A 14,047-nucleotide genomic window follows, 5' to 3' on the forward strand; every position below is an offset into this window, starting at 1 on the left:
GATGTACGAGTGCGAAATATATGAAGATTTGAGATGCCTCCTCCTGACTAGGATACATTACTTAAATACAAGAACAGCAGATCCTCGAAAGAGAAGAAGACTGTCGCCTTTACGCGCTACGCAGAAGACTTATTCGCACGAAGGAAGACCCTACCATGGATATAGTCACTATCCGGATCATCATCAAAACCAAGAGAATACAACCACCTATATTTTGGGAATCAATGCAGAGGCCTACCAGCAAATGAGACTACACCACTACCAAATCTGAGAAGATCCAGTATAGGACAACCACAGCTGCATTCCTATTTATATCCCTACTGACTTAGACACAGATCACCGGATGACATCACGACCGGACTTGAATGAGAAGAGCAAGAAGATTCTGCCAAATGGTGATCACGCTTGTACTCAACAGGTAGAAATATGGGGGATGAAGAAGAGAGTACGCTTGTACTCTCTTGCACGGCAAATTTTGTCTCACTTCCATCCCTTACTTTCGCCTGATGGATGTATCCATTGTACCTGGGGGATGCCTTCTTTTTCATCCCCCATATTTCTACCTGTTTCCCCCCTTTTCTTGACCCTAAAGCCCACCTGCTCTAACTCTCCTTTTTTTTTTCATTGGTCAGAGAATAATGGGCAGCCTGGCTACCTCCTAGTGGTGTGTGCGGGCAACGTGGGGTTCCACCAGGGGCCCTGCGGCCAAATGCCAGGACACCCAACAGAACCCAACACAAAACTACGTATTCAACACAGAACACTTTTCTGGAATTTACAGTAGTTCTGTATTTCTTCACAGTGTACATATGGCGCAGATGTGGGAAACCCCAGGGGGCGCCTGACCCTAATACTGTGCACAGTATGTGGTGTACCTAGCGGTATGGTAGTCGCCACTGTCAAAAACAGTTGATTTCAATAGACTCTGAGTAAATTGTAAATACTGTTGTAATACAAATATTGGGCGCTTAGTTTAATGCCCTGGTGGGTAGCACAGTGCATATAAACACCGCCCTCCCCACACTAGGTGGGAAGGGTTCGAATCCCTTCAATGACGCTAGGTATTTTGACAGCGTCGCTGAGAGAGTCGTTCCGAGGCGAGGGTTACATAGTTTTTCTTCCAGATGTGCGGGTTTTTCATCCAGAAAACTGGAAAATTGACTAAAAAAACCACTCGCAATTTACAGACATAACATATACGACGCAGTATACTCTAAGTCGCTGATGCACTTAAAATCCAATAACAACAATATCATCATACTGCCCTTCTATGTGCAACACACAAAGGGAAGAATAACATCATATAAAAGTTTTGAGAAGTTAAAACAGTTCATTATTCCATAAAGGAGTTTAAATGGAATTTTGAAACTGCATCCTTCTTTTATTTCTAAATATCAGTTGCTGCGTGAAGGCCGAATAGCTTATAAATTAGAAGAACATTTTTAGAAGCTATCCTTCTGCGAGAACAGCTTCTAAAGTAACGCTTTAAGAAACAACTGCAGTGCTTGATGGTATTTGTGGAAATTTTTGATTGCTATTGTGCCGTATGCGGAGTGAAATCTTTGCTCGTAAATAACGATAGCGATAAAAGCAGAATGCTAAGCCCTTGACTACGAGAACACGAAAGAAATACGAAGCGCTGGGAGACCCCATAAAACGTTAATCGTCGGGAGAACAACTTATTTCAAGTTGCTGAGGAAGAAAGCGATTTGTAATTCCACGTTCTAGAAACGACTCTCATTCACTTTGATTTCGTTTTGACTCCGCGAAATATTTCGTGCAACATCATTTTAAGCAAAGGTTTGATAGACAAAGGAACTGTTTAACAAAAAAACGTACACTAAAGAATAGGGAAGCGAGTACTACGTGCAAGAAAAAATACTTCCCATTAAGTACACCCTTTAAGGCAACAGCGGTCTATCGCTTCTATTGTTTACATTTTAAGAGAGATGCTTCAGATGAGAGAGAGGGATTTTCCGGTCCTTGCAGAGATTTCTTCTCTGATCCGGATACATATGCAACAACGTCTCCGGATAAGAAGCCGCCTGTGCCCAACGGCGGGTGCTCCCATTAATGACAAGAGAATCAATAGGCCTCGAGAGCGGGGAATCTTGAGGGGAAAAACTCTCTATTGACAGTGATTGATGCTCTTTGGATGGCGGAAATCATTACACGCATTGTAGCTGGCGGTTTCACGATGATTGTAGATCGTACAGTTCTGACACCATTTATTTCTTGATATTGACAATGGAAAACATGTCTTATTACTGCGCAGTGCGCAAGATTCCGCCAGAGGTCGCCCGTACACATACAGAAACTACCGCAAACCTCGGCACTTCCTGTAAAACGATTGCCCGGATGAAAACGAAACAGACATTTCAGCCGCGATGTGTTACTTTTTTCGCCTTTGTTCCTGCACGCGACACGAACACAACTTTGAAAAATAATTCGACTCGCGACACTCACGTTCCATTTATTTATTGGTATCTCGTGTCCCGTGAAAGTTTATCACGAGAATTGAGCTCGACAATTAAAGCAATTATTAACATTCAGCGCCACCACCGGCAACTGCTGTATTGGAAGAACGATATGAGGATATCACACAGTTTACTTCCGACTGAAGAGTGAGAGTTTTTCTGTCACACTCGACATTACTACTTCTAATTGCACGCCTACGATATAAAAGTAAATGTTCGTTTTCAGCCGAAGTTGGCAATTATCAGGCGCTTTGTCACCGGGGTGACATTTCGTATTTTGCTCTCCCATTTCACAATTATTACAGTACGATTCTTGCGTCTTCCACATCGAGCTGCATTGTTTCCAAACAATCGACCGTTCACGAGCGATTAACTCCAAACTATAACTACGAACATACGTCATAGCACGCACCGCGGATCAAAATGTGTTTTTATTTCAGTTCATTTCGCATTCGAGCGAATAGCAGATTACTTCCATCACATTAACTGCATTTAAGCGAGTGCTTCAAACAATCAACCGTTCGAACGATTTAATTTATAATATTCGGTGTGTAGGCATTTCTGACGCGAATACCGAGCTCGATTCGTTTAATTTATTAATAATTTAATAATTTAATAATTTTTAATAATTTAATAATAATTTAAATTTAATAATTTAATAATTTAAATATGCGACAATAAAGAAAAGTTTCGATAAATACCGACACTTTATCTTTAGTCATTTGAAAGCGTTTTTGCTTCGCTCATTTAATGCTAATTGTGGATAATACGAGTGTGCTTCTCCTTGACTGTATAAAAGCGGGAGTTGCGGATAATTTGTACAGAGAGGAATGTCTTAAGCTGCTGGTAAGCTAAAATAGAATCATTATAAAATATTCATGGGATTAATATCTTTAATTATTAGAATGCAAAGTTTATCGTGTTGTTTAATTCTCTGTTAAGAATGAAAATTGTTAGAAATGTGGACATACAGTTTATAATGGACTATTAGCGCAAATTATCTACTAATTTATTTGTCTGGAAATATCTGGAGCATTCTTCATATAAGAACTCTAGTTTGAGCTTCACATTAACGATGCATCCAAACGATTTTTTTATTTTCTAGACACGTGGCGCCGTTCTCCCCTCCCCCAAACCACCATCTCCCTTTTTCTTCGATGCATTTTCATTTGTCTTTTCTACCACACAACTTATATTTTCGTTGTCCTTGCGTTAAATGGGTAGAAAACGTCTCTCTTCTCAACCATATTAAATTTCCATTTCAAATGTACATGATGAATAACTAGATATACCCTCAAGGATTGTCTAGTGTACTGTGAATTATAATGAGCTCCACTGCGGGAGCCAATCCTCGTCTCTGAGTCCATGTCTCCCGCACTGTTTTGCTTGTCCATGTTCTCTAGATGCAACCTCTGACAAGTAAAGCTGGGATGCATGAGGAAGGGGGAGGAAGGAAGACCGAAAGAGAGAGACAAAAAAATAACAGGAAGTTGTACGCATTTTCTATCAACCACACATCCATTGTCTTAAGATAAATTGCGTAACACATGTAAGGAAATCACTAACATTGCATAATAAGTAACGTACAAAGAATAAATATGAGTGTCAAAGGCCCCCCCCCCGTTATCTGGGAAGTTACCTCGCACTTTTTATGAAATAAACTCCATTAACTTTGCAATGCAAATATTTATCCAATTTTTCCACTGTTCCACCCATAACGTTGGTCCAACCGTCATTTCATAAGAAAAAAAAAGCATCCGGCACACGTGGAAATGACAAATTTGACAGAATGTATTTTACAAACAAAACGCTATTTTTTCATAATTGGAATGGTTTTTCTTTTTTTATAGCCATCGAAGAGAAATGAATCAAATTAATGGGAATTAAAAAAAATACATAAATCATTATTGCAGAGTGTGAAAAGTACGATAATTACTTATGCGGTTGTACAAATATCGAAACAGTGGGAATTTTTCAGAACTTAATTAAAATAAACCGTAATAACGACTTATCGAATGCGTGCTTGTCATCTCCTAAGCCTTCGGTCTTATGTGATGCAAATGTAGTTTGTTTTTTTCTTTTTTCTGAAATGAGCTCAAATTAAAATTGTGTGTTCTTTTGACTTCGGTCCAATACAAGTGATTCTACCTCTTTTGCGTGGTGATTTTATATTTGTCTTTGCCGTTATGAAGTGGTGGTCAGAACCACTAATAAGAACCCGTTTATTATTTTTTTAATCGATTATCAAATTTTAATTCCTTACAAAATGAAATCCTGCATATTTTGCTGTAATATCTTCAAATAATAAGTTCCACATCTATGAATAAACGTGCCATTGCAAGCGTTGAACTGGACTACTTCTATCTCCGATTTCCAAAGTTAATTCAAAACCAGTCTGGACTGTTGAAACCAGAAGCTTAGACTTCAGTACTCAGATTTACGAATTTGGACCGCAGAGAGCTCCATACTAGGCATAATGAACCACTCTACTCGCAAAAGGTTAGCTTTTGGTGCGCGAAATAGCAACAACCTTTAGCTAGTCCTTTCTAATTCGTGAAAGGTGAGAATACTCAAAGTTTCCAATGGGTCATTCAGCAGTTTATTGCCATGTTAGGGATCGACGATGTAATTCGACATTTCAGTCAAAAAGAACAACCACTCATTCTACGAATTCAACTGAGGTACTCGATGAATATTTTGGGAAACATGCAGCACTTGAGAATTATTGGAATCTGCAGACTTGAGTCCACAGGACAATTCGTTTAGTACCTGAGGCAATTTTCCAAACTGTGGGGTTACTAGCAGTTATTTAGAGGGAGAAAGAGGTGAACTGTTGAAATAAAATCTTAATTTTTATCATTATAAACGTTTAAGTAAAACACGCTATTTTATATTTAAAATTACATACACAAATATTTACATTTAAGTGTGGAATTATTAATTTTAATTCCTTTGTAAAATTGTATACAGGGTGTGTCAATTAAACGGCATCGGTCTATCTTGCTTATTTTTAGATTTAGGCTATTTGTCGTCTCTCTCATATTTTGGGCTGAAATTTTTGAATTTGATGTTAAAATTAAACTAGGTATTAACTCTTCGATTTTCCTTTTTCTAAATTTTAATCTTGCCCAATCATCTGGTTTTATTTTCGATGGAAAACTATTTCCCACATTAGATTTACTTCAAAAACTTCGTCGATGTACTTCTGAAATGACAAGACAGAGAAATGTGGCGAGAGCCTCATTAAGCGATGGCCCCTTCTTTCTTTGTTAAGACAATCAAAGCATGTGGAGTTGGTATCATGGTATGGGGAATGGTGTTTTTTTTTTTTTTTGGCACGAACTGGGTCTGTTGATACCACTGGAAGGTCGAATGTGATTCTTGGAGTACCTAAATTTTGTACAGATCTACTGCGCTCTACAATGTTACTTTTATCCCGAAACTGATGGCCACTTTATGGATGACAATGCAACAGCGTATCGTGGCAGAATCCTGCAAAAATGGTTCGGAGAACTTGACATTGATTTCCACCACCCATCTTCCCTGGTCCCAATATTCACCTGATCTCGATCCTATTGAGAATGTGTGGGATATGCTGGAACGAGATATTCGACAACGAAGTCTACTTCCTTCAAATTTGTCGCAGAATGGATGCAATTGGACTAAAACACCTTAAAGAACCCACGAGTGCCTCACACTTGCTGTTGTTCGAAACAAAGGCGGCCCAATTAGATATTGAATAAAGGTTTGCATTTTTTGCCTTGCGTGTGTATTTATGAGCTTCTTCTTCGAGTTCTTGTTTCTAATAAATCATCCTTCTTATATCTCTGAACGTTTCTTTTCCGATGAAAGCAGATTGAGTTCCAGAATGTGTCTTCAGAATTTTTAATATTATTATCCCTGGCTCTCTGTCTGTTATTGTAGTCAGATAAATCCATCATAAATAGCACCACAAAGATTACATCTCTGAAACAGCAGTTGCCAATAATAAGTGTGAGCCCTAAGTCATTCATTGTCATTTCTATCTAAGTTAGCCACTTAGGATACATTCATGTCCTGTTCCATCATGAGATGAAAAATCTCGTCATTAGCCGAATATGTTTTGACTCTCGCATTTCACGTTTTCTGCCGTTAGTGGTAAACTTGACTGCTTGAGGCTAAAAGTTCTGAGTTTTCATCCTTTCTGATATATATGAGCAAACATGCACTTTGTAGATTCGATTATCAGCCCAACCAGTGTTATAGCCAGTGACGAGCTAACTGGAGAGAGAGTCAAATGATGTTTTCAATAAACTTGCTGGTTTACGATTCAGAAAGGGACTTTTATGAGACACTAATGACAAATTCGTAGGTAGGTTTTCGGGGGCCTCCTTACGAATTTAGTCATCCTTCAGGTTCAAGATTGTGAAACTGGAGAATGTCAGTTACGATTTGTCATACGCAGGGCAAATTACCAAACTGACTCCGTCATTGCAACTTGTGCAACCAGTAACTTGTGTGGTTTATATATTTAAGTGCTCACCTCTCCGATTATAAATATTGCTTACAACGTTTGATTCTGCTTACAGCGCCAGCGTATCAGGAGAGCAAAGTAGATAGAAGACAGATGTGACAGATAATTGATACTGTAGGATAGTGTAGAGTGAATTCTCTTATGTTTAGGAACGTTTGCCATTCTTGATTCTGTTCTGTAATTTCAGGACAATCCAACTACGGGAAGGAAGAAAAATTCTATAAACTGCTGGAAAGATTTTGAAGTTTAATGAAATGTAAACAAACGATTTTTTATTCATCTAAAAGTCTTTCGTATGGTCTTGTTTTTTTTACTTTATTTTATGTCTTGAAAGTCCGATGTTTTTTTTTATTTAATCTGTTTGTGCAATACCAAGGAAACTCGTGGTGAAGTGCCTTCACAATATGAGCTCGATGCATTTAGTAGTGAACTTATTTCGCTCACTGCTTCGTAGACTGAGATTATGCTCTATTTGCACAATGTCAAGATGTTTGTGCAATATACCAGTTATTGTCCAATATTCTTCATGCTTTAATATAGTTGGAGAAGGATGTTTGGTGGGTGTTTTTTCCATAGAATTATACTTTTAGTAATGACCACTCTTATACCATGTGAATATTGAGATAGTTTATTCCTGTACTCCTAAATTATTCCTTAAACTTATACCTAAATAACTATCTTAATATTTTCGTGGTATAAGAGTGGTCATTACTAAAATTATAATTCTTCATGTTTTATAATACAACTTAGACTTCTTAAATAGAAAAATAAAAGGAATTTAGCTCCATAATTATTCCTGATACAGAAAAGTTTGGATCCCATGCACTCCTACTTCATTTTTACCTAAATATATACATCACACCAGACCAATTGGGAGTTTTGGGTGCATTGCATGCATTCATTATTTTCGCAGAGTTTTATGGAATTACAAACAAAGATTTTGTGATTTGTAATGCTTATTTTTTCATTGTCAGGATAACTGTTTTTATACTATTATAAAAATATTCACTCTTTATCTATTAAACAATTTTAGACCGTTAATGTGAGAGAAAGGTGATTTATAATGCTAAGTATCATAACAGCGGCCAGTTTTTCCCCTTGATTTACGTTTGTCAGGAGGAAAAGTGGTTATAAGGCGATTCAAAGATTTGTAACGCTGCTTTGCTTGTAGGGGAAAGATTAAGCAGTCCCTTTCGATTATTTTAGAATTGCTTGTTTGTGCCATCTCTTGATTTCATTGATTATTCACTCGTACTGCTTTCTGCAGTTTTCATTCTTCAAGCATGATATATGTTGCATTAGCGATTATGCTACCTGCATGATTTATCTTTGATCCGACTTGCTCGGCTACTGTTCTTTTACATCGGAAAATTTTTTTTTTTTTTTTTGATTTATCTGTGCACAGGAATGATGGGATTTGAGTTTTCCAATAGTTGCTCTCATGTAATTAATTCTAGGGGAAATGTTTCTGAATTTTCCTTCTCCTCCGGAATGGATTCAAATTATAATTGATGTCTAGAATCTGTTGAAGTCCTACATAGTTTCTGGGTACAATTGCACAGAGAGTAAACTGTAAGAAGATTCGATTGTTCCTGTATTATGTGGTGCGAACACTGTATGATATATTGATATTAGTTTGTTATCGTGTGATTCAAGGAGAGTCAATATATATATATATTGTTTCGGATGCCATTGGATGATACCATTCGAATTCCCATTTGTCTTGACCCGTTTGTGTAACCATTAATTTTCATCCAAAGACAGAGTAGATGTTTCTGCTGTATGATCTTAAATGTCCTTGTTGTGGTACCAAGCTTTCATCAGCATTTACGAAATATAAAGACATTAAATTATTTACTTGAGGATTTTCACACCTCATGGAATAAGAAAATCGATAATAAATAAAATCGATTTCGAAAGGGGTATGACTGCTGAAATGCGTTTGACAGGAGCTTCGGCCAATAAGTTAGATGAACTCGTTAATGCTTCACGAGGAACAGTTTCCGAAGTCATGTCTGCATGGGTATCTAAAGGGAAGACATCATCCCCTAAAGGAAACAGTAGGAGAAACCGCATACGTCAGAATTGGGCATTAGAGCTATGTGCAAAACGAAACCGGCGAACAACAGTTGAGCAGTTGTGCGCGGATTTCAATGGAGGGCGCGAGAGGCCAGTTTCGTCAAAAACATTACTTCGAGAAATCCATGAAGTTGAATGTTACGGTCGAGTTGCACTTCACAAGCCTCTCACCACGACTGATAACGCACTTCGTCGTTCCCCGTGGTGCAAAGAGCACAAATAGTGGATTTTTGAGAAGTGGAGGAATGTGATATGGTCCGACGAATCCTCATACACTCTGTTTGCGGCAAATGGAGGAGTGCACGTATGACACCAACCGATGGAAGCTTACAACTCTGACTTCTTGTTTCCTTCTGTTAACGGTTTTTGTCGACTCTAGTGGCATGGTTTTGGGGTACGCATTCCGTTAAAAGGCAAGGTTGATACCAATCGCTAATTAACAGTCCTGGATCCAGTCATCCAATGGTCAAGAATTTCTTTCAGGAAGAGAGCTGTCTTTCAGGATAACAGTGCTTCAATGCACAAAGTACATGCTCCACAAACCAATGGTCATCCATTGGTTTGTGGAGCATGAGACTGAACTTTTCCGCATACCATGGCCATCTCAATCGCAGATCTAAACCCGATAGAAAATTTGTGTGAATTTCTGGAACGACGTCTCACGCAGAGTTTTTAAGTTCTGTTGAACAAGCTGGAATTGGTCACGTTTCTTGCGGACGAATGGCGTCGTATTCCTCCATCTTATCTTTCAGACATTGGTAAACTCTATGCCACGACGTATACAGACTGCACTACTCATGTAGTGCTGGTCCAACACTGTTTTAGTAATTTTATCTCACTGTTTCCATTTTTTTTAAATGCAGGAAATAACGAATTCTCTTAATCTTAATCAGTTAAATAGTCTACCGTCATGAGCTTCTCATGCGCGTTAGCTTGCAAAGCGGAGATTTTTTAAATTTATGATTATTTAGAAGGGGGAGAGTTAGCAACTTTGAAATGATTCAAATTTCGATATGATTTTAACCTAAAAATGAAATTACAGTTTAGCGTAGCGAAAGTGAGGCTCTTCTATCGCAGATGATTATTACTACAGTTGTATTACCATGCAAACATGTCTTGTGTTGGGTCATGTTTCACAAATAATGTCGTGCACAATCATATCACCAATAATACTAATTTTATAGTTCGGGTAAAATAACTAGTTCGTTGTGGTATTGTTCTTTAGCTTAGGATTGTGTTCCAAAATAAAGTAATTTATTCTTAAACTTCTTTCATCATTCTAGGAAGTACCTTTACTGAAAATCGGAATATATATATATATATTATACACGAAATAATAGACAACAAAAAAATGAAGCATTCGAAGGCTAACAACGAATATTCAGAGCATGTTCTTTCCCTATACATGCCTGAAGTTATTCATCTTAGCTATCGAAACCAGACTCGCGTGCTGAGTTTCTAGATGACGTCTGTCACTTGCCGAACAGAGGATGGCGCTATCCACGTGACTAGAAGCTCACTTTTCTCATTAAATGGGAGTTTGGGCAATAATGAAGAGCATAAATCCTCTGAGTATCAATACGAGTTTATTGATACTCGGAGGATTTATGCTCTTCATTATAAGCACTTCCTTAGGGTAAGTGGTTATCAAATTGTCCCTAATGACGTCTAAGAAAATTGGTGTGCCAAAAACTTTAATTAGTGGTTCTTAAAAAGTCACCTGACAACCGTGAATGCAATAAGTACGTCATTCAATCAAGAAAAAAAAAGGTGATTTTTTTTTTTTGTTTTCGGTAAAGTGCACTTCATCAAAAAAGGAACAAACAGAACTAATTGAAAGCACTCCAGAGTACGGTGACGTCTCTCAAGGAAACCATCCCGAAAATTACGTAAAGAAAACAAGTCAAATCACTCAGCCATATAATAAAACATCAGAAAGTTATTAGTTTTAACACTGGTAATATATAACAGCATCAACTGAACTGATAACAACACCACACCCTAAACACACGCGATTTAAATACGAAGCTTCTGGAAAATGTAGTCCAAACACCGTGGTGCAATCATAGAAAGGTTAAGGTGTCAACGTGGTGCTAAGTTTTGGTTCTTCAACAGTGCTGCACACGTTGAAGAAAGTCTTAAAGTCGTAGCCCTCTGGATTCCTGATCATTTGGTAAGTGTTGAAATTACATCGTAGAGCTTGCAATGGAGCGTCTAGAACGATATCATCGAAAGGAATGAGACGGATCATTGAGTTAGGTGAAACATGGCAGCCCTCTTAATCGGTGGATGGAGAAACACGACTGCATCCACCAAACTCACCCGACATAAGTCCGTGATTTTAATCTTTTCCGAAGAACCCTTTCAAGCAATGGTTCTACCATCTGATTTAATGCATCATACGAGCCGTAGGGTTTTGTTGTACTAGTTAGAATTTGCACAAAGCAATAAAGGTCATGAACGTCAATGTATCATATCTTCAAATAACATAATTGGCTTGCTTCCGTTTTTGGATGAAAAGCAAGTTTTTTTGCAGAAAAAAACCTTTAATCCTCGCTCAAAACTTGCCACAATGTGAGCAAAGTTCATAAAAGTTTTTTTTTTTTTGGCTCAATCGAGCAATATTTTTCAACTTTGGGCTGGCGAATGGAATTACCCTCGTCTAGTGCAGTACATAGTAGGGTTGACAGCGTCACCTTGCAAACATCCAGAAATACTAGCCTGCTGATGATACTCTTTTCTTTTTGAGTGCGTGATCATACTTTATGCAAGTATCATATTATATTTAAAAAATGCAGTTATCAAAGATAGGCAGATAAGCAGTTTTTTTTTTCTGTAGCTACCATACTATTACCGTTTTTCTGTAATTCAGTAGAATGCCAGGATTGGTATAAATTATTAAAATTCTTGCGAAGAAGTCTATAAAATTGCAATAGCCTTTTTGAATTAAAAATGCGCATTATCGAATTGTATTGCTCTAATGTAGGATTAATTTAGTACATAATTCCGCATGAAATCAGTTGTTTAGAAAACCTGAGTATAGAAAAATTTTGCTGTACCATCGTTTGTGTTCCGTTATGTTTTTATTATTATTCGGTTAAAGCAGTAGTCGTGAAAGATGGATATCATCTCTAGTTTCTTAATAGGGAAATGTCGTTGAAGTAGGTTTAACTGTAGACACTAGTTAATTAGATTGGTCCATTTCATCGCTTGCGGGGAATATTCTGAGGGAAAACTATTAATATTACTAGAGATTACCCAGTCCTGCAGAGACATCCGCGAGTGGGTGGTGAGAGGGAGGCGAAATATATAAACTTATCTTAGTAATAACAGGAAGTCCCGCTGATACATTTCCGATGAAACCACACAAAATTCATTCCCAGCTTATAGTGTAATCAGAAGAATCCCCTTTTACTTTGTCGGGAAGATGGACGAGTTTATGAATTGCCAGCGGGACTGTATAGTGATTACTATTTAAGGCGATGGGCAATTCACTCGGCGTTCGCTGTATGCGACATTGTATTATGAATTGGATTACAGACGTGCACAACAACGCTTAATACCTTCAGGCGGGATACCAAGCGATATCAGGGGACGTCGTCTTATTTGCATGTGCTAGCGTCCGCGTTTGCCTATGTTGTGTATTAGCAGTCTAATTGGTTTATTTGAATAACGACAATTTACTATTTGAACACAAAGCTAGTAAGTGATTTGAGTCACCGTGGACTCTGTCTGCAGTGGTTACTTGTGACTGCTTTGGAAAGAGACTTGACTGAAAATTTGCAGGATTGATCGAAGGACGAATGCGGTTTGATTCGCAAACAGATTGAAATGGACCAACTTTAATCGGATTAACTGCTCAAGGAACGCTTGCAAGAAGATTTGCGTTAGAGTAGTTGTTTGAACAAATTGACTGTCTTAATATGTTGCTGGTTGCTGAGAGAGTGTCATTGAAAACAAGTAGACAATAACACTTCAAGTTGTTTAAATGAGCTTTCTAGCAAATTTAGAAGAAATCGTTAAAAAATGGAAAATATCAATTGAAATTATTATATTTTTGTGTTCAATAATCACAAATTAAATGAGCTTTAGCTTATTATATTTGTTATATATGTATGATGAAGTCATGTGATCTGATTCGTCTTACGCCCAGTTTCGTGATAAGTGTGTATCAGATTTAAGAAGTGAAGTAAAAAATTGAGATCTAAGGTGGAAAATCGGAAGAATGCGCTAATTGAGTGACGTTACTCTAAAGAACCATATATAGAGTCTTGTGAAATGGGGTAAATAACTGACGATGTTTTTAAAATCTAGGTATTTTAAATCGGAAAAGCAATAATTGGATTGTATCCACCATCTTTCAAACTTGAAGTTAACTGACATATGCATAACACTTAAGGAAAAACGGTTTCCTGAATCGTCTTTGAATAATGATATTGCTGTTTGTTTTTGAGCCAGAGAAACAAAGGCAGAGGGGGGGAGGGGTCAGAGTGCTGCGTCTGTTAATTGCGCGTAATCTACAACAGGAAGTTTCCTGTTTATCTGGATGAAAAACCATTCACCAAAGTTTTTAAAAGTCTACGTACCAATAAAACAAATATATTCTTATCTTGACAAGGTTCGAACTCCTGCCTTTTCCACACCGTGTTTAAAGACAAAGAACATTACTTCTGCGCTACCTGAGCGATCAAGTGTAACGAGAAAAGGAATGTGGGGCACAGTGAGGTCACATATTCATTTTCCCTTTGTCTAATTCCCATATTGTCATTTGACTTACTCACAAATTCCACTGCCCTTTTACTAATCATTTCCGATTAAACAAAAGATGCTGAGCTAATGGCCATAATGAAAGGTCGTTGTATACAAAAAAATTGATCACTAACTGTCTGTCTGATAAGTATTTTCTCATAAATGAGGAAACAATACATTGAATTACAAAAGTCAGATGGGATTTCGGATAACTTATTTCTGTTGAGTT

At 37.6% G+C, this 14,047-nt stretch overlaps 1 protein-coding gene across 1 annotated transcript; it reads left to right on the top strand.

Annotated features, from left to right (window-relative positions):
* Window positions 1-8,914: 8,914 nt before the first annotated feature.
* Window positions 8,915-9,292, top strand: LOC150083246 (uncharacterized). Its single transcript, XM_090378449.1, has one exon. It carries the CDS (start codon window positions 8,915-8,917, stop codon window positions 9,290-9,292), a length of 378 nt encoding a protein of 125 aa, XP_090234575.1.
* The last annotated feature ends 4,755 nt before the right edge of the window (window positions 9,293-14,047 follow it).

The sequence above is a fragment of the Mastigoproctus giganteus genome, chromosome 7, assembly GCF_048544385.1.
Source record: "Mastigoproctus giganteus isolate SK-2022 chromosome 7, ASM4854438v1, whole genome shotgun sequence".
Lineage (NCBI taxonomy): Eukaryota > Metazoa > Arthropoda > Arachnida > Uropygi > Thelyphonidae > Mastigoproctus > Mastigoproctus giganteus.